The 20,732-nt window shown below is 54.5% G+C and overlaps 1 protein-coding gene across 1 annotated transcript; it reads left to right on the plus strand.

Moving 5' to 3' along the window:
* Positions 1 to 238: 238 nt before the first annotated feature.
* Positions 239 to 12,037, plus strand: LOC122923259 (ras-related protein Rab-13-like; the record flags this gene model as incomplete). The annotated part of the gene is made up of 7 exons (XM_044274041.1): positions 239 to 321; positions 486 to 546; positions 6,652 to 6,729; positions 7,154 to 7,243; positions 10,930 to 10,995; positions 11,074 to 11,124; positions 11,195 to 12,037. Coding segments are annotated over 7 exons (504 nt in total), but the record flags the coding sequence as incomplete, so codon positions are not given.
* Between the last annotated feature and the right edge of the window lie 8,695 nt (positions 12,038 to 20,732).

Below are 20,732 nucleotides of genomic sequence, written 5' to 3' on the forward strand. Positions count from 1 at the left end.
TCTGAGGACTTCCTTGGTTTCGTCCCAGTAACAATGGCAGGAAGGCGGCTCGCTCTGATCCGCTGTCACTCAGGATTCCTCGTCTTCCTTCCTGCCCCTCGTTCCCGGTCCTCGTGGTGGGGGAGGGGCGGCACAATGACAGGGGGCAGAGGACTCGGCTTCCTGGGAGTCCTGAGTTAGTGCCACGTCCCGCTGCCGGCCACGGGGGACGGCGCCACTCGACACGACGCCGTTCTGATGTTCTCTCTCTTTCTGCACAGGAATCGATTTTAAAATCCGGACGACCGAAATCCAAGGGAAGAAAATCAAACTGCAGGTCTGGTGAGTCTGAGAAAGGATCCAAGAAGTTCTGCAGCAGCATGGCCACTCCTAGCAGTGGTACACGCCCCCTCAGCCCCCCAATCAATCAGAAACACACGTTTCAGCGGGGCGGGGCCAGACATTGACTGGTTCCTGTAAATGACACTTTTTCCCCTTTGTGCCAGGGACACGGCCGGGCAGGAGAGGTTCAAGACCATCACTACCGCCTACTACCGGGGGGCAATGGTGAGTACCCGCTGAGCATCCTCCTCTCCAGTGGGGGGCGCTAATACAAATGCACCCCCCTGCTATGTACATCCATGGGCGGCGGCGGATGAGAGCAAACACGTATGACCCGGTAGAGCTCACGGGTGATACATGGAGGGCCCCGTTCTATGAAGAGACAGAGGAGCGGCAGCATCTGACAGTGTAGACCCCCATCTCCTCCCCACCATGCTCCAATCTATCAGGACACCCCCTCTCCTGGTTCTCGTCCTACCTCTCTGACCGCTCCGTCAGTGTATCAGCTGTCTCCTCCTCATCTCTGTCTACCACCCTAACTGTGCTCTCCACAGTGCTGCACCCCCTACATCTCCTCCTCATCTCTGTCTACCATCCTACCTGTGCTCTCCACAGTGCTGCACCCCCTACATCTCCTCCTCATCTCTGTCTACCATCCTACCTGTGCTCTCCACAGTGCTGCACCTCCTACATCTCCTCCTCATCTCTGTCTACCATCCTAACTGTGCTCTCCACAGTGCTGCACCCCCTACATCTCCTCCTCATCTCTGTCTACCATCCTACCTGTGCTCTCCACAGTGCTGCACCCCCTACATCTCCTCCTCATCTCTGTCTACCATCCTACCTGTACTCTCCACAGTGCTGCACCTCCTACATCTCCTCCTCATCTCTGTCTACCATCCTACCTGTACTCTCCACAGTGCTGCACCCCCTACATCTCCTCCTCATCTCTGTCTACCATCCTACCTGTGCTCTCCACAGTGCTGCACCCCTACATCTCCTCCTCATCTCTGTCTACCATCCTACCTGTGCTCTCCACAGTGCTGCACCTCCTACATCTCCTCCTCATCTCTGTCTACCATCCTACCTGTGCTCTCCACAGTGCTGCACCCCTACATCTCCTCCTCATCTCTGTCTACCACCCTACCTGTGCTCTCCACAGTGCTGTACCTCCTACATCTCCTCCTCATCTCTGTCTACCATCCTACCTGTACTCTCCACAGTGCTGCACCCCCTACATCTCCTCCTCATCTCTGTCTACCATCCTACCTGTGCTCTCCACAGTGCTGCACCCCTACATCTCCTCCTCTTCTCTGTCTACCATCCTACCTGTACTCTCCACAGTGCTGCACCCCTACATCTCCTCCTCATCTCTGTCTACCATCCTACCTGTGCTCTCCACAGTGCTGCACCCCTACATCTCCTCCTCATCTCTGTCTACCATCCTACCTGTACTCTCCACAGTGCTGCACCCCATACATCTCCTCCTCATCTCTGTCTACCATCCTACCTGTGCTCTCCACAGTGCTGCACTCCCTACATCTCCTCCTCATCTCTGTCTACCATCCTACCTGTGCTCTCCACAGTGCTGCACCCCCTACATCTCCTCCTCATCTCTGTCTACCATCCTACCCGTGCTCTCCACAGTGCTGTACCCCTACATCTCCTCCTCATCTCTGTCTACCATCCTACCTGTGCTCTCCACAGTGCTGCACCCCCTACATCTCCTCCTCATCTCTGTCTACCATCCTACCTGTACTCTCCACAGTGCTGCACCCCCTACATCTCCTCCTCATCTCTGTCTACCATCCTACCTGTGCTCTCCACAGTGCTGCACCCCCTACATCTCCTCCTCATCTCTGTCTACCATCCTACCTGTACTCTCCACAGTGCTGCACCCCTACATCTCCTCCTCATCTCTGTCTACCATCCTACCTGTGCTCTCCACAGTGCTGCACCCCCTACATCTCCTCCTCATCTCTGTCTACCATCCTACCTGTGCTCTCCACAGTGCTGCACCCCTACATCTCCTCCTCATCTCTGTCTACCATCCTACCTGTACTCTCCACAGTGCTGCACCTCCTACATCTCCTCCTCATCTCTGTCTACCATCCTACCTGTGCTCTCCACAGTGCTGCACCTCCTACATCTCCACCATCCTACCTGTACTCTCCACAGTGCTGCACCTCCTACATCTCCTCCTCATCTCTGTCTACCATCCTACCTGTGCTCTCCACAGTGCTGCACCCCCTACATCTCCTCCTCATCTCTGTCTACCATCCTACCTGTGCTCTCCACAGTGCTGCACCCCCTACATCTCCTCCTCATCTCTGTCTACCATCCTACCTGTGCTCTCCACAGTGCTGCACCCCTACATCTCCACCCTCATCTCTGTCTACCATCCTACCTGTGCTCTCCACAGTGCTGCACCCCCTACATCTCCTCCTCATCTCTGTCTACCATCCTACCTGTGCTCTCCACAGTGCTGCACCCCTACATCTCCTCCTCATCTCTGTCTACCATCCTACCCGTAGCTCTCCACAGTGCTGCACCCCTACATCTCCTCCTCATCTCTGTCTACCATCCTACCTGTACTCTCCACAGTGCTGCACCTCCTACATCTCCTCCTCATCTCTGTCTACCATCCTACCCGTACTCTCCACAGTGCTGCACCTCCTACATCTCCTCCTCATCTCTGTCTACCATCCTACCTGTGCTCTCCACAGTGCTGCACCCCTACATCTCCTCCTCATCTCTAGTCTACCATCCTACCTGTACTCTCCACAGTGCTGCACCCCCTACATCTCCTCCTCATCTCTGTCTACCATCCTACCTGTGCTCTCCACAGTGCTGCACCTCCTACATCTCCTCCTCATCTCTGTCTACCATCCTACCTGTGCTCTCCACAGTGCTGCAACCTCCTACATATCCTCCTCATCTGCTACCATCCTACCCGTGCTCCAATGCTGCCCCCTACATCTCCTCCTCATCTCTGTCTACCATCCTACCTGTGCTCTCCACAGTGCTGCACCTCCTACATCTCCTCCTCATCTCTGTCTACCATCCTACCTGTGCTCTCCACAGTGCTGCACCTCCTACATCTCCTCCTCATCTCTGTCTACCATCCTACCTGTGCTCTCCACAGTGCTGCACCTCCTACATCTCCTCCTCATCTCTGTCTACCATCCTACCTGTGCTCTCCACAGTGCTGCACCTCCTACATCTCCTCCTCATCTCTGTCTACCATCCTACCTGTGCTCTCCACAGTGCTGCACCCCCTACATCTCCTCCTCATCTCTGTCTACCATCCTAACCTGTGCTCTCCACAGTGCTGCACCTCCTACATCTCCTCCTCATCTCTGTCTACCATCCTACCTGTGCTCTCCACAGTGCTGCACCCCCTACATCTCCTCCTCATCTCTGTCTACCATCCTACCTGTACTCTCCACAGTGCTGCACCTCCTACATCTCCTCCTCATCTCTGTCTACCATCCTACCTGTGCTCTCCACAGTGCTGCACCCCCTACATCTCCTCCTCATCTCTGTCTACCATCCTACCTGTACTCTCCACAGTGCTGCACCTCCTACATCTCCTCCTCATCTCTGTCTACCATCCTACCTGTACTCTCCACAGTGCTGCACCCCCTACATCTCCTCCTCATCTCTGTCTACCATCCTACCTGTACTCTCCACAGTGCTGCACCTCCTACATCTCCTCCTCATCTCTGTCTAGCCATCCTACCTGTGCTCTCCACAGTGCTGCACCCCCTACATCTCCTCCTCATCTCTGTCTACCATCCTACCTGTCTCTCCACAGTGCTGCACCTCATACATCTCCTCCTCATCTCTGTCTACCATCCTACCTGTGCTCTCCACAGTGCTGCACCCCCTACATCTCCTCCTCATCTCTGTCTACCATCCTACCTGTGCTCTCCACAGTGCTGCACCCCCTACATCTCCTCCTCATCTCTGTCTACCATCCTACCTGTACTCTCCACAGTGCTGCACCTCCTACATCTCCTCCTCATCTCTGTCTACCATCCTACCTGTACACTCCACAGTGCTGCACCCCCTACACTCCCTCCTCATCTCTGTCTACCATCCTACCCTTGCTCTCCACAGTGCTGCACCCCTACATCTCCTCCTCATCTCTGTCTACCATCCTACCTGTACTCTCCACAGTGCTGCACCTCCTACATCTCCTCCTCATCTCTGTCTACCATCCTACCTGTGCTCTCCACAGTGCTGCACCCCTACATCTCCTCCTCATCTCTGTCTACCATCCTACCTGTACCTTCCACAGTGCTGCACCTCCTACATCTCCTCCTCATCTCTGTCTACCATCCTACCTGTACTCCTCCACAGTGCTGCACCCCTACATCTCCTCCTCATCTCTGTCTACCATCCTACCTGTGCTCTCCACAGTGCTTGCAACCTCCTAACATCTCCTCCTCATCTCTGTCTACCATCCTACCTGTACTCTCCACAGTGCTGCACCCTCCTACATCTCCTCCTCATCTCTGTCTACCATCCTACCTGTACTCTCCACAGTGCTGCACCTCCTACATCTCCTCTCATCTCTGTCTACCATCCTACCCTGCTGCTCCACAGTGCTGCGCACCCCTACATCTCCTCCTCATCTCTGTCTACCATCCTACCTGTGCTCTCCACAGTGCTGGCACCTCCATACATCTCCTCCTCATCTCTGTCTACCATCCTACCTGTACTCTCCACAGTGCTGCACCCCCTACATCTCCTCCTCATCTCTGTCTAACCATCCTCCTGTGCTCTCCACAGTGCTGCACCTCCTACATCTCCTCCTCATCTCTAGTCTACCATCCTAACCTGTGCTCTCCACAGTGCTGCACCCCTACATCTCCTCCTCATCTCTGTCTACCATCCTACCTGTGCTCTCCACAGTGCTGCACCCTACATCTCCTCCTCATCTCTGTCTACCATCCTACCTGTACTCTCCACAGTGCTGCACCCCTACATCTCCTCCTCATCTCTGTCTACCATCCTACCTGTGCTCTCCACAGTGCTGCACCTCCTACATCTCCTCCTCATCTCTGTCTACCATCCTACCTGTGCTCTCCACAGTGCTGCACCCCTACATCTCCTCCTCATCTCTGTCTACCATCCTACCTGTACTCTCCACAGTGCTGCACCCCTACATCTCCTCCTCATCTCTGTCTACCATCCTACCTGTCTCTCCACAGTGCTGCACCCTCCATCTCCTCCTCATCTCTGTCTACCATCCTACCTGTACTCTCCACAGTGCTGCACCCCCTACATCTCCTCCTCATCTCTGTCTACCATCCTACCTGTGCTCTCCACAGTGCTGCACCCCTACATCTCCTCCTCATCTCTGTCTACCATCCTACCTGTAGCTCTCCACAGTGCTGCACCCCCTACATCTCCTCCTCATCTCTGTCTACCATCCTACCTGTGCTCTCCACAGTGCTGTACCTCCTACATCTCCTCCTCAGCTCTGTCTACATCCTACCTGTGCTCTCCACAGTGCTGTACCTCCTACATCTCCTCCTCATCTGCTGTCTACTACCTAACTGTGCTCTCCACAGTGCTGCACCCCTACTCCTCCTCATCTCTGTCTACCATCCACCTGTACTCTCCACAGTGCTGCACCCCCTACATCTCCTCCTCATCTCTGTCTACCATCCTACCTGTACTCTCCACAGTGCTGCACCCCCTACATCTCCTCCTCATCTCTGTCTACCATCCTACCTGTACTCTACCACAGTGCTGCACCCCCTACATCTCCTCCTCATCTCTGTCTACCATCCTACCTGTGCTCTCCACAGTGCTGCACCTCCTACATCTCCTCCTCATCTCTGTCTACCATCCTACCTGTACTGTCCATTCAGCTAATGATTTACGACTGACATCAACTGTAATCTCAACTTTTCACTTCCGGCTCCAAGACTTCTCCCGAGCTGCACCACTTTTTTAGAATACCCTACCCCCCAAATAATTAGCCCTGTTCCCGAGAGGAGCTTTGTCCCCGAGAGGAGGCCTGTGTGAAGGAACCCAGCACCGCCCGCATACTTAGAATCTCCTCCTTGCTCCCCGACGTCAGAGTTCTGTAATCTTGCAATGCGCGAGCTAGCGCATGCGCAGTTCGTTCCCTGAGGCTGATGCCTGTACAGGGAAGGAACACTGTGACGACACTGCGCATAAGACAATGTTTCCAGGGTCATGATGGGAGTTATAGTTTTGCAACATTGTGAGAGCCACTGGTTGGAGATAGCTGCTGTGGGGGATGGGAAAATGGCCACCTACCATACATCAGTCTGTCTCTCTTGGTTTCAGGGGATAATTTTGGTCTATGACATCACTGACGACCGCTCCTTCGAAAATATCCAAAACTGGATGAAGAGCATTAAAGAGGTGAGTGACCGGAGGAGCAACAGAGGGGGAGGGGCCGCAGGGTTTCCGGGGGGGGGGAGGGGGGAGAGGGGCCGCAGGGTTTCCGGGGGGTGGGGGGGGAGGGGCCGCAGGGTTTCCGGGGGGGGGGGGGGGGAGAGGGGCCGCAGGGTTTCCGGGGGGGGGGGGGGGGAGGAGGGTCCGCAGGGTTTCCGGGGGGGGGGGAGGGCCGCAGGGTTTCCGGGGGGGGGGGAGGGCCGCAGGGTTTCTGGGGAGGGGGAGGGGCCGCAGGGTTTCCGGAGGGGAGAGGGGCCGCAGGGTTTCCGGAGGGGTAAAGTCTGGATTGTGTAGCGTGTCATAGGTCTGGTTGGTGTCAGAGGTGGGTATTATTGGTGGTCTTCAGTGTGTGGGGGGTTGAACTGTTCCATCTTGCTGTTCTTCCCTGCAGAACGCTGCGGCAGGAGTAGAGCGGATGCTCCTGGGGAATAAATGTGACATGGAGAGCAGGCGGAAAGTCCCAAAAGAGCGCGGGGAGAAGGTGAGGGGGTGTACTGGGGGGTGAATGTCCGTGTGTGTGTCCTGTGTACTGGGGGTGAATGTCCGTGTGTGTGTGTCCTGTGTACTGGGGGGTGAATGTCCGTGTGTGTGTCCTGTGTACTGGGGGGTGAATGTCCGTGTGTGTGTGTCCTGTGTACTGGGGGGTGAATGTCCGTGTGTGTGTCCTGTGTACAGGGGGGTGAATGTCCGTGTGTGGTGTCCTGTGTACTGGGGGGGTGAATGTCCGTGTGTGTGTCCTGTGTACAGGGGGGTGAATGTCCGTGTGTGTGTCCTGTGTACTGGGGGGGTGAATGTCCGTGTGTGTGTCCTGTGTACTGGGGGGGTGAATGTCCGTGTGTGTGTCCTGTGTACTGGGGGGGTGAATGACCGTGTGTGTGTCCTGTGTACTGGGGGGTGAATGTCCGTGTGTGTGTCCTGTGTACTGGGGGGTGAATGTCCGTGTGTGTGTCCTGTGTACTGGGGGGGTGAATGTCCGTGTGTGTGTCCTGTGTACTGGGGGGGTGAATGTCCGTGTGTGTGTGTCCTGTGTACTTGGGGGTGAATGTCCGTGTGTGTGTCCTGTGTACTGGGGGGGTGAATGTCCGTGTGTGTGTCCTGTGTACTGGGGGGTGAATGTCCGTGTGTGTGTCCTGTGTACAGGGGGGTGAATGACCGTGTGTGTGTCCTGTGTACTGGGGGGGTGAATGTCCGTGTGTGTGTCCTGTGTACTGGGGGGTGAATGTCCGTGTGTGTGTCCTGTGTACTGGGGGGGTGAATGTCCGTGTGTGTGTCCTGTGTACTGGGGGGGTGAATGTCCGTGTGTGTGTGTCCTGTGTACTTGGGGGTGAATGTCCGTGTGTGTGTCCTGTGTACTGGGGGGTGAATGTCCGTGTGTGTGTCCTGTGTACTGGGGGGTGAATGTCCGTGTGTGTGTCCTGTGTACTGGGGGGGTGAATGTCCGTGTGTGTGTCCTGTGTACTGGGAGGGTGAATGTCCGGTGTGTGTTCCTGTGTACTGGCGGGGTAAATGTCCGTGTGTGTGTACTGGGGGGGGTGAATGTCCGTGTGTGTGTCCCTGTGTACTGGGGGGGAATGTCCGTGTGTGTGTCCTGTGTACTGGGGGGGGAATGTCCGTGTGTGTGTCCTGTGTACTGGGGGGGAATGTCCGTGTGTGTGTCCTGTGTACTGGGGGGGGTGAATGTCCGTGTGTGTGTCCTGTGTACTGGGGGGTGAATGTCCACATGTGTCCTGTGTACTGAGGGGGGAATGTCCGTGTGTGTGTGTCCTGTGTACTGGGGGGGTGAATGTCCGTGTGTGTGTGTCCTGTGTACTGGGGGGGAATGTCCGTGTGTGTGTCCTGTGTACTGGGGGGAATGTCCGTGTGTGTGTCCTGTGTACTGGGGGGGTGAATGACCATGTGTGTGTCCTGTGTACTGGGGGGTGAATGTCCACATGTGTCCTGTGTACTGGGGGGGGAATGTCCACATGTGTCCGTGTGTTACTGGGGGGGGAATGTCCGTGTGTGTGTCCTGTGTACTGGGGGTGAATGTCCGTGTGTGTGTGTGTCCTGTGTACTGGGGGGGGAATGTCCGTGTGTGTGTCCTGTGTACTGGGGGGGAATGTCCGGTGGTGTGTCCTGTGTACTGGGGGGGGAATGTCCGTGTGTGTGTCCTGTGTACTGGGGGGGGGGAATGGGGTGAATGTCCGTGTGTGTGTCCTGTGTACTGGGGGGGTGAATGTCCGTGTGTGTGTCCTGTGTACTGGGGGGGTGAATGACCGTGTGTGTGTCCTGTGTACTGGGGGGTGAATGTCCGTGTGTGGTGTCCTGTGTACTGGGGGGGGTGAATGTCCGTGTGTGTGTCCTGTGTACTGGGGGGGTGAATGTCCGTGTGTGTGTCCTGTGTACTGGGGGGGTGAATGTCCGTGTGTGTCCTGTGTACTGGGGGGGTGAATGACCTGTGTGTGTCCTGTGTACTGGGGGGGTGAATGTCCGTGTGTGTGTCCTGTGTACTGGGGGGGTGAATGTCCGTGTGTGTGTCCTGTGTACTGGGGGGGTGAATGTCCGTGTGTGTGTCCTGTGTACTGGGGGGTGAATGTCCGTGTGTGTGTCCTGTGTACTGGGGGGGGGTGAATGTCCGTGTGTGTGTCCTGTGTACTGGGGGGGTGAATGTCCGTGTGTGTGTCCTGTGTACTGGGGGGTGAATGTCCGTGGTGTGTCCTGTGTACTGGGGGGGTGAATGTCCGTGTGTGTCCTGTGTACTGGGGGGGTGAATGACCGTGTGTGTGTCCTGTGTACTGGGGGGGAATGTCCGTGTGTGTGTCCTGTGTACTGGGGGTGTGATGTCCACATGTGTCCTGTGTACTGGGGGGTGAATGTCCGTGTGTGTGTCCTGTGTACTGGGGGGGTGAATGTCCGTGTGTGTGTCCTGTGTACTGGGGGGGTGAATGTCCGTGTGTGTGTCCTGTGTACTGGGGGGTGAATGACCGTGTGTGTGTCCTGTGTACTGGGGGGTGAATGTCCGTGTGTGTGTCCTGTGTACTGGGGGGGTGAATGTCCGTGTGTGTGTCCTGTGTACTGGGGGGGTGAATGTCCGTGTGTGTGTCCTGTGTACTGGGGGGGTGAATGTCCGTTGTGTGTCCTGTGTACTGGGGGGGTGAATGACCGTGTGTGTGTCCTGTGTACTGGGGGGGTGAATGTCCGTGTGTGTGTCCTGTGTACTGGGGGGGTGAATGTCCGTGTGTGTGTCCTGTGTACTGGGGGGGTGAATGTCCGTGTGTGTGTCCTGTGTACTGGGGGGGTGAATGTCCGTGTGTGTGTCCTGTGTACTGGGGGGGGTGAATGTCCGTGTGTGTGTCCTGTGTACTGGGGGGGGTGAATGTCCGTGTGTGTGTCCTGTGTACTGGGGGGGTGAATGTCCGTGTGTGTGTCCTGTGTACTGGGGGGGTGAATGTCCGTGTGTGTGTCCTGTGTACTGGGGGGGTGAATGACCGTGTGTGTGTCCTGTGTACCTGGGGGGGAATGTCCGTGTGTGTGTCCTGTGTACTGGGGGTGTGAATGTCCACATGTGTCCTGTGTACTGGGGGGTGAATGTCCGTGTGTGTGTCCTGTGTACTGGGGGGGGTGAATGTCCGTGTGTGTGTCCTGTGTACTGGGGGGGTGAATGTCCGTGTGTGTGTCCTGTGTACTGGGGGGGTGAATGACCGTGTGTGTGTCCTGTGTACTGGGGGGTGAATGTCCGTGTGTGTGTCCTGTGTACTGGGGGGGTGAATGTCCGTGTGTGTGTCCTGTGTACTGGGGGGGTGAATGTCCGTGTGTGTCCTGTGTACTGGGGGGTGAATGTCCGTGTGTGTGTCCTGTGTACTGGGGGGGTGAATGTCCGTGTGTGTGTCCTGTGTACTGGGGGGGTGAATGACCGTGTGTGTGTCCTGTGTACTGGGGGGTGAATGTCCGTGTGTGTCCTGTGTACTGGGGGGTGAATGTCCTGTGTACTGGGGGGGTGAATGTCCGTGTGTGTGTGTCCTGTGTACTGGGGGGGTGAATGTCCGTGTGTGTGTCCTGTGTACTGGGGGGTTGGATGGGGGTGTTCTGTGTACTCAGACAGCCAAGGTCCACGTGTGTCCTCTGTTCTTGCGTGGGCCGGGGGTGTCCTTCGGGGTGTGTCCTCTGGTAACCGCCTCTCCTTTTCAGCTCGCTAAAGAACACGGCATCCGCTTCTTCGAGACCAGTGCTAAGTCCAGCCAGAACGTGGACGAGGTGAGTGGCCCGATAGATGTCGGTGCCGGCTGGGGGTCCTGGGTTCTCCGTCACTAAGACGTCTTGTTCTCTCGGCAGGCGTTCAATGAACTGGCCACAGACATCCTGATGCAGATGTCCCGGAGGGCGGTGAGTGTGGCCCCCAATATTCCCACCATAGACCCCCGAGTGCTTCCTGCTGACTCTTGGTTTCTTGCAGGGCCACGGGATGAGGGATCCAGTGGATTTAAAAAGTTCTTCCAAGAAAGGAGGCAACAAGTGTTCTGCGCTATAAGGATCTGCTGGAGGGAGGTCAGGCGGCCCCCCATCAGTAACCGGACGCCGCTTATCCAGACTGATCTAGAACTGACGGAATTAATATGGCGCCGCCGTCCCTGGGTCCAACCTCATTCCAGCGCTGGCAGGAACCGGGGGCCCTCATTCTACTGACCCCACCATGGACATTGCTTATAGGTCAAGTAATATAGGAGTAGGATGTGTTCATACCCGAGGGAGGGGGCAGCGGCGGCGGCCATATTTGGACTGCGGCATGGCCATTGGCACTGAAGGCACAGCCTGGGACCCCAATCTTCTGTGGTGACCCCTTAACCTGTAGGAGATCTTAGATTTGGCGCCAATTATTGAGGGATGTGATTAGGAGGCGGGAGGATATGGAACGTGTAGTAGCTGGAGGCTGGGACTTGTAGTCCGCCCGAAGGATGATCTGCGCTGATGCCGAGGGGATTCACAAGCTGTTCAGTGCCGTCCTGTACCCCCTGCGAAGCGGTGAACACGTCACGTATTTGCCCGTATATTAGGGGCCCCGCAACAGCCAATCACACACAAGAGAAATGAAGTGTGGCTCCTGATTGGCCGCTGTGGAGGCTTCTGATGCACGAGGCTCATTCATTCCCAGTAATACTTCCAGTGGGGCCCCAGGGCCACTCTTAAGGGAGAGTGTGGTTGGCTGTGGGACGTAGAACTGGGAAGGACGCTGCTCGCTGTACGACCGCCGGAGCCGCCTCGGCAGATGGTGCCCCATGTAATAAATGCTGTTTTCTAACATCTGGTGTCGTCTGTGTGTCCATATACTCAGCATGACACGGTGGGGAGGGATTTATTGCACGCACAGCGCACTTCCTGTCCATGACTTGTCTCTGGTGATTGGTCGGCTCTTGAAGTTGTTGGAAGCAGGAAAATGAGCGAGCGGAAGGATCTGACAGCGGCCATATTATGATATGTAGATGATGAGGTCAGAGCAGCTCCAGAACGGCCAGGTCCTGTGGGGTGTCCCTGGAACGTAGTGCTCAGTACCTACCAACAGTGATCTGAGGAAGGACCACCAGTGACAGGGTCCCGGGGGCCCAAGTCTCATTGATATCTGTGGGTGAAGGTAAGTCTGTCTGGTCCACTGAACAGCTGCTGTAGAGCATGTCCGTATCAGAAGTGGAGCAATCGAGGAAGACCTGGTCTGAGGAATCGGGTTACGTCATGTGCGTGTGCGTCACTTACCTGGGGAGGAGATGGCACCAGGTGCACTATGGGAAGAAGGCGGCCTGGTCTGAGGAATCACATTACATCATGTGGATGGCCGGGGGTGTGCGTCACTTACCTGGGGAGGAGATGGCACCAGGTGCACTATGGGAAGAAGGCAGCCTGGTCTGAGGAATCACATCATGTGAACGGCCAGGGGTGTGCGTCACTTACCTGGGGAGGAGATGGCACCAGGTGCACTATGGGCAGAAGGCAGCCTGGTCTGATGCATCATGTTACATCATGGACGGCCGGGTGTGTGTGCGTCACTTACCTGGGGAGGAGATGGCACCAGGTGCACTATGGGAAGAAGGCGGCCTGGTCTGAGGAATCACATTACATCATGTGGACGGCCAGGGGTGTGCGTCACTTACCTGGGGAGGAGATGGCACCAGGTGCACTATAGGAAGAAGATGGCCTGGTCTGAGGAATCACATTACATCATGTGGACGGCTGGGGGTGTGCGTCACTTACCTGGGGAGGAGATGGCACCAGGTGCACTATGGGAAGAAGACGACCTGGTCTGAGGAATCACATTACGTCATGTGGACGGCCAGGGGTGTGCGTCACTTACCTGGGGAGGAGATGGCACCAGGTGCACTATGGGAAGAAGGCGGCCTGGTCTGAGGAATCACATTACATCATGTGGGCGGCCGGGGGAGTGCGTCACTTACCTGGGGAGGAGATGGCACTAGGTGCACCATGGGAAGAAGGCGGCCTGGTCTGAGGAATCACATTACATGGGCGGCCAGGGGTGTGCGTCACTTACCTGGGGAGGAGATGGCACCAGGTGCACTATGGGAAGAAGGCGGCCTGATCTGAGGAATCACATCATGTGGGCGGCCAGGGGTGTGCGTCACTTACCTGGGGAGGAGATGGCACCAGGTGCACTATGGGAAGAAGGCGGCCTGGTCTGAGGAATCAGGTTACATCATGTGGGTGGCCGGGGGTGTGCGGCACTTACCTGGGGAGGAGATGGCACCAGGTGCACTATGGGAAGAAGGCGGCCTGGTCTGAGGAATCAGGTTACATCATGTGGACGGCCGGGGGTGGGCGTCACTTACCTGGGGAGGAGATGGCACCAGGTGCACTATGGGAAGAAGGCGACCTGGTCTGAGGAATCAGGTTACATCATGTGGGTGGCCGGGGGTGTGCGTCACTTACCTGGGGAGGAGATGGCACCAGGTGCACTATGGGAAGAAGGCGGCCTGGTCTGAGGAATCAGGTTACATCATGTGGACGGCCGGGGGTGTGCGTCACTTACCTGGGGAGGAGATGGCACCAGGTGCACTATGGGAAGAAGGCGGCCTGGTCTGAGGAATCACATTACATCATGTGGATGGTCGGGGGTGTGCGTCACTTACCTGGGGAGGAGATGGCACCAGGTGCACTATGGGAAGAAGGCGGCCTGGTCTGAGGAATCACATTACATCATGTGGATGGTCGGGGGGTGTGCGTCACTTACCTGGGGAGGAGATGGCACCAGGTGCACCATGGGAAGAAGGCAGCCTGGTCTGAGGAATCACATCACATCATGTGGACGGTCGGGGGTGTGCGTCACTTACCTGGGGAGGAGATGGCACCAGGTGCATTATGGGCAGAAGGTGGCCTGGTCTGAGGAATCACATTACATGTGGACGGCCAGGGGTGTGCGTCACGTACCTGGGGAGGAGATGGCACCAGGTGCACTATGGGAAGAAGACGGCCTGGTCTGAGGAATCACATTACATCATGTGGACGGCCAGGGGTGTGCGTCACTTACCTGGGGAGGAGATGGCACCAGGTGCACCATGGGAAGAAGGCAGCCTGGTCTGAGGAATCACATTACATCATGTGGACGATCGGGGGTGTGCGTCACTTACCTGGGGAGGAGATGGCACTAGGTGCACCATGGGAAGAAGGCGGCCCGGTCTGAGGAATCACATTACATGGGCGGCCAGGGGTGTGCGTCACTTACCTGGGGAGGAGATGGCACCAGGTGCACTATGGGAAGAAGGCGGCCTGGTCTGAGGAATCACATTACATGTGGACGGCCAGGGGTGTGCGTCACTTACCTGGGGAGGAGATGGCACCAGGTGCACTATGGGAAGAAGGCAGCCTGGTCTGAGGAATCAGGTTACATCATGTGGATGGCCGGGGGTGTGCGTCACTTACCTGGGGAGGAGATGGCACCAGGTGCACTATGGGAAGAAGGCGGCCTGGTCTGAGGAATCACATTACACCATGTGGACGGCCGGGGGTGTGCATCACTTACCTGGGGAGGAGATGGCACCAGGTGCACTATGGGGAAGAAGGCAGCCTGGTCTGAGGAATCACATTACACCATGTGGACGGCCAGGGGTGTGCGTCACTTACCTGGGGAGGAGATGGCACCAGGTGCACTATAGGCAGAAGGCGGCCTGGTCTGAGGAATCACATTACATCATGTGGACGGCCGGGGGTGTGCGTCACTTACCTGGGGAGGAGATGGCACCAGGTGCACTATGGAAAGAAGGCGGCCTGGTCTGAGGAATCACATCATGTGGACGGCCGGGGAGTGCGTCACTTACCTGGGGAGGAGATGGCACCAGGTGTACTATGGGAAGAAGGCGGCCTGGTCTGAGGAATCACATTACATCATGTGGACGGCCAGGGGTGTGCGTCACTTACCTGGGGAGGAGATGGCACCAGGTGCACTATGGGAAGAAGGCAGCCTGGTCTGAGGAATCAGGTTACGTCATGTGGACGGCTGGGGGTGTGCGTCACTTACCTGGGGAGGAGATGGCACCAGGTGCACTATGGAAAGAAGGCGGCCTGGTCTGAGGAATCACATCATGTGGACGGCTGGGGGTGTGCGTCACTTACCTGGGGAGGAGATGGCACCAGGTGCACTATAGGCAGAAGGCGGCCTGGTCTGAGGAATCAGGTTACATCATGTGGATGGCCGGGGGTGTGCGTCACTTACCTGGGGAGGAGATGGCACCAGGTGCACTATGGAAAGAAGGCGGCCTGGTCTGAGGAATCACATCATGTGGACGGCCGGGGGAGTGCATCACTTACCTGGGGAGGAGATGGCACCAGGTGTACTATGGGAAGAAGGCGGCCTGGTCTGAGGAATCACATTACATCATGTGGACGGCCAGGGGTGTGCGTCGCTTACCTGGGGAGGAGATGGCACCAGGTGCACTATGGGAAGAAGGCAGCCTGGTCTGAGGAATCAGGTTACGTCATGTGGACGGCTGGGGGTGTGCGTCACTTACCTGGGGAGGAGATGGCACCAGGTGCACTATGGGAAGAAGGCGGCCTGGTCTGAGGAATCACATCATGTGGACGGCCGGGGGTGTGCGTCACTTACCTGGGGAGGAGATGGCACCAGGTGCACTATGGGAAGAAGGCAGCCTGGTCTGAGGAATCGCATTACATCATGTGGATGGCGGGGGTGTGTGTCACTTACCTGGGGAGGAGATGGCACCAGGTGCACTATGGGAAGAAGGCAGCCTGGTCTGAGGAATCACATAACATCATGTGGACGGCCAGGGGAGTGCGTCACTTACCTGGGGAGGAGATGGCACCAGGTGCACTATAGGCAGAAGGCGGCCTGGTCTGAGGAATCAGGTTACATCATGTGGACGGCCGGGGGAGTGCGTCACTTATCTGGGGAGGAGATGGCACCAGGTGCACTATAGGCAGAAGGCGGCCTGGTCTGAGGAATCACATTACATGTGGACGGCCAGGGGTGTGCGTCACTTACCTGGGGAGGAGATGGCACCAGGTGCACTATGGGAAGAAGGCGGCCTGGTCTGAGGAATGACATAACATCATGTGGACGGCCGGGGGTGTGCGTCACTTACCTGGGGAGGAGATGGCACCAGGTGCACTATGGGAAGAAGGCGGCCTGGTCTGAGGAATCACATTACATCATGTGGACGGCCAGGGGTGTGCGTCACTTACCTGGGGAGGAGATGGCACCAGGTGCACTATGGGCAGAAGGTGGCCTGGTCTGAGGAATCAGGTTACATCATGTGGACGGCCGGGGGAGTGCGTCACTTACCTGGGGAGGAGATGGCACCAGGTGCACCATGGGAAGAAGGCGGCCTGGTCTGATGCATCATGTTACATCATGTGGACGGCCGGGGGAGTGCGTCACTTACCTGGGGAGGAGATGGCACCAGGTGCACTATAGGCAGAAGGCGGCCTGGTCTGAGGAATCACATTACATGGACGGCCGGGGGTGTGCGTCACTTAGCTGGGGAGGAGATGGCACCAGGTGCACTATGGGAAGAAGGCGGCCTGGTCTGAGGAATCACATTACATCATGTGGATGGCAGGGGGTGTGTGTCACTTACCTGGGGAGGAGATGGCACCAGGTGCACTATGGGCAGAAGGCAGCCTGGTCTGAGGAATCACATTACATCATGTGGACGGCCGGGGGTGTGCGTCACTTACCTGGGGAGGAGATGGCACCAGGTGCACTATGGGAAGAAGGCGGCCTGGTCTGAGGAATCACATTACATCATGTGGACGGCCGGGGGTGTGCGTCACTTACCTGGGGAGGAGATGGCACCAGGTGCACTATGGGAAGAAGGTGGCCTGGTCTGAGGAATCGCATTACATCATGTGGACGGCCAGGGGTGTGCGTCACTTACCTGGGGAGGAGATGGCACCAGGTGCACTATGGGAAGAAGGCGGCCTGGTCTGAGGAATCACATCATGTGGACGGCCGGGGGTGTGCGTCACTTACCTGGGGAGGAGATGGCACCAGGTGCACTATGGGAAGGCGGCCTGGTCTGAGGAATCAGGTTACAGGTGTGCGCATCATCTGGAAAGAGATGGTACCAGGTGCACTATGGGAAGAAGACAAGCCAGCTGCGGCAGTAGGATATTTGGCTGGATGTGTACAGTCTACACGGTGTAGGCTGTATATAGGTGTAATATCTATCTCTCCCTCCATTGTCCGGCATGGTGTAACCTCCATACATTTGCTGTACAATATACATTATAATCTCTGCACCATGCTGTTCAATATAAAATATAACACCTACACTGTGGGGTTAAGTTTTATATTGTAAGGCATGGTGCCGGGATTATACTGTATATTGTACAGCATGGTGCAGGGATTATACTGTATATTGTACAGCATTGTGCAGGGATTATACTGTATATTGTACAGCATGGTGCAGGTATTATACTGTATATTGTACAGCATTGTGCAGGGATTATACTGTATATTGTACAGCATGTGCAGGGATTATACTGTATATTGTACAGCATTGTGCAGGGATTATACTGTATATTGTACAGCATTGTGCAGGGATTATACTGTATATTGTACAGCATGGTGCAGGGATTATACTGTATATTGTACAGCATGGTGCAGGGATTATACTGTATATTGTACAGCACGGTGCCGGGATTATACTGTATATTGTACAGCATGGTGCAGGGATTATACTGTATATTGTACAGCATTGTGCAGGGATTATACTGTATATTGTACAGCATGGTGCAGGGATTATACTGTATATTGTACAGCACGGTGCAGGGATTATACTGTATATTGTACAGCATGGTGCAGGTATTATACTGTATATTGTACAGCACGGTGCAGGGATTATACTGTATATTGTACAGCATTGTGCAGGGATTATACTGTATATTGTACAGCACGGTGCCGAGATTATACTGTATATTGTACAGCACGGTGCAGGGATTATACTGTATATTGTACAGCACGGTGCAGGGATTATACTGTATATTGTACAGCATGGTGTAGGGATTATACTGTATATTGTACAGCATGGTGCAGGGATTATACTGTATATTGTACAGCATGTGCAGGGATTATACTGTATTGTACAGCATGGTGCAGGGGTTATACTGTATATTGTACAGCATGGTGCAGGGATTATACTGTATATTGTACAGCATGGTTCAGGGATTATACTGTATTGTACAGCACGGTGCAGGGATTATACTGTATATTATACAGCATGGTGCAGGGATTATACTGTATTGTACGGGATGGTGCAGGGATTATACTGTATTGTACAGCATGGTGCAGGGATTATACTGTATCGTACGGGATGGTGCAGGGATTATACTGTATTGTACAGCATGGTGCAGGGATTATACTGTATTGTACAGCATGGTGCAGGGGTTATACTGTATATTGTACAGCATGGTGCAGGGATTATACTGTATTGTGCAGCACGGTGCAGGGATTATACTGTATATTATACAGCATGGTGCAGGGATTATACTGTATTGTACAGCATGGTGCAGGGATTATACTGTATTGTACAGCATGGTGCAGGGATTATACTGTATCGTACGGGATGGTGCAGGGATTATACTGTATTGTACGGGATGGTGCAGGGATTATACTGTATTGTACAGCATGGTGCAGGGATTATACTGTATCGTACGGGATGGTGCAGGGATTATACTGTATCGTACGGGATGGTGCAGGGATTATACTGTATTATACAGCACGGTGCCGGGATTATACAGTATTGTACAGCACGGTGCAGGGATTATACTGTATATTGTACAGCACGGTGCAGGGATTATACTGTATATTGTACAGCATGGTGCAGGGATTATACTGTATATTGTACAGCACGGTGCAGGGATTATACTGTATATTGTACAGCACGGTGCAGGGATTATACTGTATTGTACAGCACGGTGCAGGGATTATACTGTATATTATACAGCACGGTGCAGGGATTATACTGTATATTGTACAGCACGGTGCAGGGATTATACTGTATATTGTACAGCACGGTGCAGGGATTATACTGTATATTGTACAGCACGGTGCAGGGATTATACTGTATATTGTACAGCACGGTGCAGGGATTATACTGTATATTGTACAGCACGGTGCAGGGATTATACTGTATTGTACAGCACGGTGCAGGGATTATACTGTATATTATACAGCACGGTGCAGGGATTATACTGTATATTGTACAGCACGGTGCAGGGATTATACTGTATATTGTACAGCACGGTGCAGGGATTATACTGTATATTGTACAGCACGGTGCAGGGATTATACTGTATATTATACAGCATGGTGCAGGGATTGTACTGTATCGTACGGGATGGTGCAGGGATTATACTGTATCGTACGGGATGGTGCAGGGATTATACTGTATTGTACGGGATGGTGCAGGGATTATACTGTATTGTACAGCATGGTGCAGGGATTATACTGTATCGTACGGGATGGTGCAGGGATTATACTGTATCGTACGGGATGGTGCAGGGATTATACTGTATTATACAGCACGGTGCCGGGATTATACTGTATTGTACAGCACGGTGCAGGGATTATACTGTATATTGTACAGCACGGTGCAGGGATTATACTGTATTGTACGGGATGGTGCAGGGATTATACTGTATTGTACAGCACGGTGCAGGGATTATACTGTATTGTACGGGATGGTGCAGGGATTATACTGTATCGTACGGGATGGTGCAGGGATTATACTGTATTATACAGCACGGTGCCGGGATTATACTGTATTGTACAGCACGGTGCAGGGATTATACTGTATATTGTACAGCACGGTGCAGGGATTATACTGTATTGTACGGGATGGTGCAGGGATTATACTGTATTGTACAGCACGGTGCAGGGATTATACTGTATTGTACGGGATGGTGCAGGGATTATACTGTATTGTACAGCACGGTGCAGGGATTATACTGTATTGTACGGGATGGTGCAGGGATTATACTGTATTGTACAGCACGGTGCAGGGATTATACTGTATTGTACGGGATGGTGCAGGGATTATACTGTATTGTACAGCATGGTGCAGGGGTTATACTGTATTGTACAGCATGGTGCAGGGGTTATACTGTATATTGTACAGCATGGTGCAGGGATTATACTGTATATTGTACAGCACGGTGCAGGGATTGTACTGTATATTGTACAGCATGGTGCAGGGATTGTACTGTATCGTACGGGATGGTGCAGGGATTATACTGTATTGTACAGGATGGTGCAGGGATTATACTGTATTGTACGGGATGGTGCAGGGATTATACTGTATTGTACGGGATGGTGCAGGGATTATACTGTATTGTACAGCACGGTGCAGGGATTATACTGTATATTATACAGCATGGTGCAGGAATTGTACTGTATCGTACGGGATGGTGCAGGGATTATACTGTATTGTACAGCACGGTGCAGGGATTATACTGTATTGTACGGGATGGTGCAG

This window comes from Bufo gargarizans, unplaced genomic scaffold (genome assembly GCF_014858855.1).
Source record: "Bufo gargarizans isolate SCDJY-AF-19 unplaced genomic scaffold, ASM1485885v1 original_scaffold_1415_pilon, whole genome shotgun sequence".
In the NCBI taxonomy this organism is placed as follows: Eukaryota; Metazoa; Chordata; class Amphibia; order Anura; family Bufonidae; genus Bufo; species Bufo gargarizans.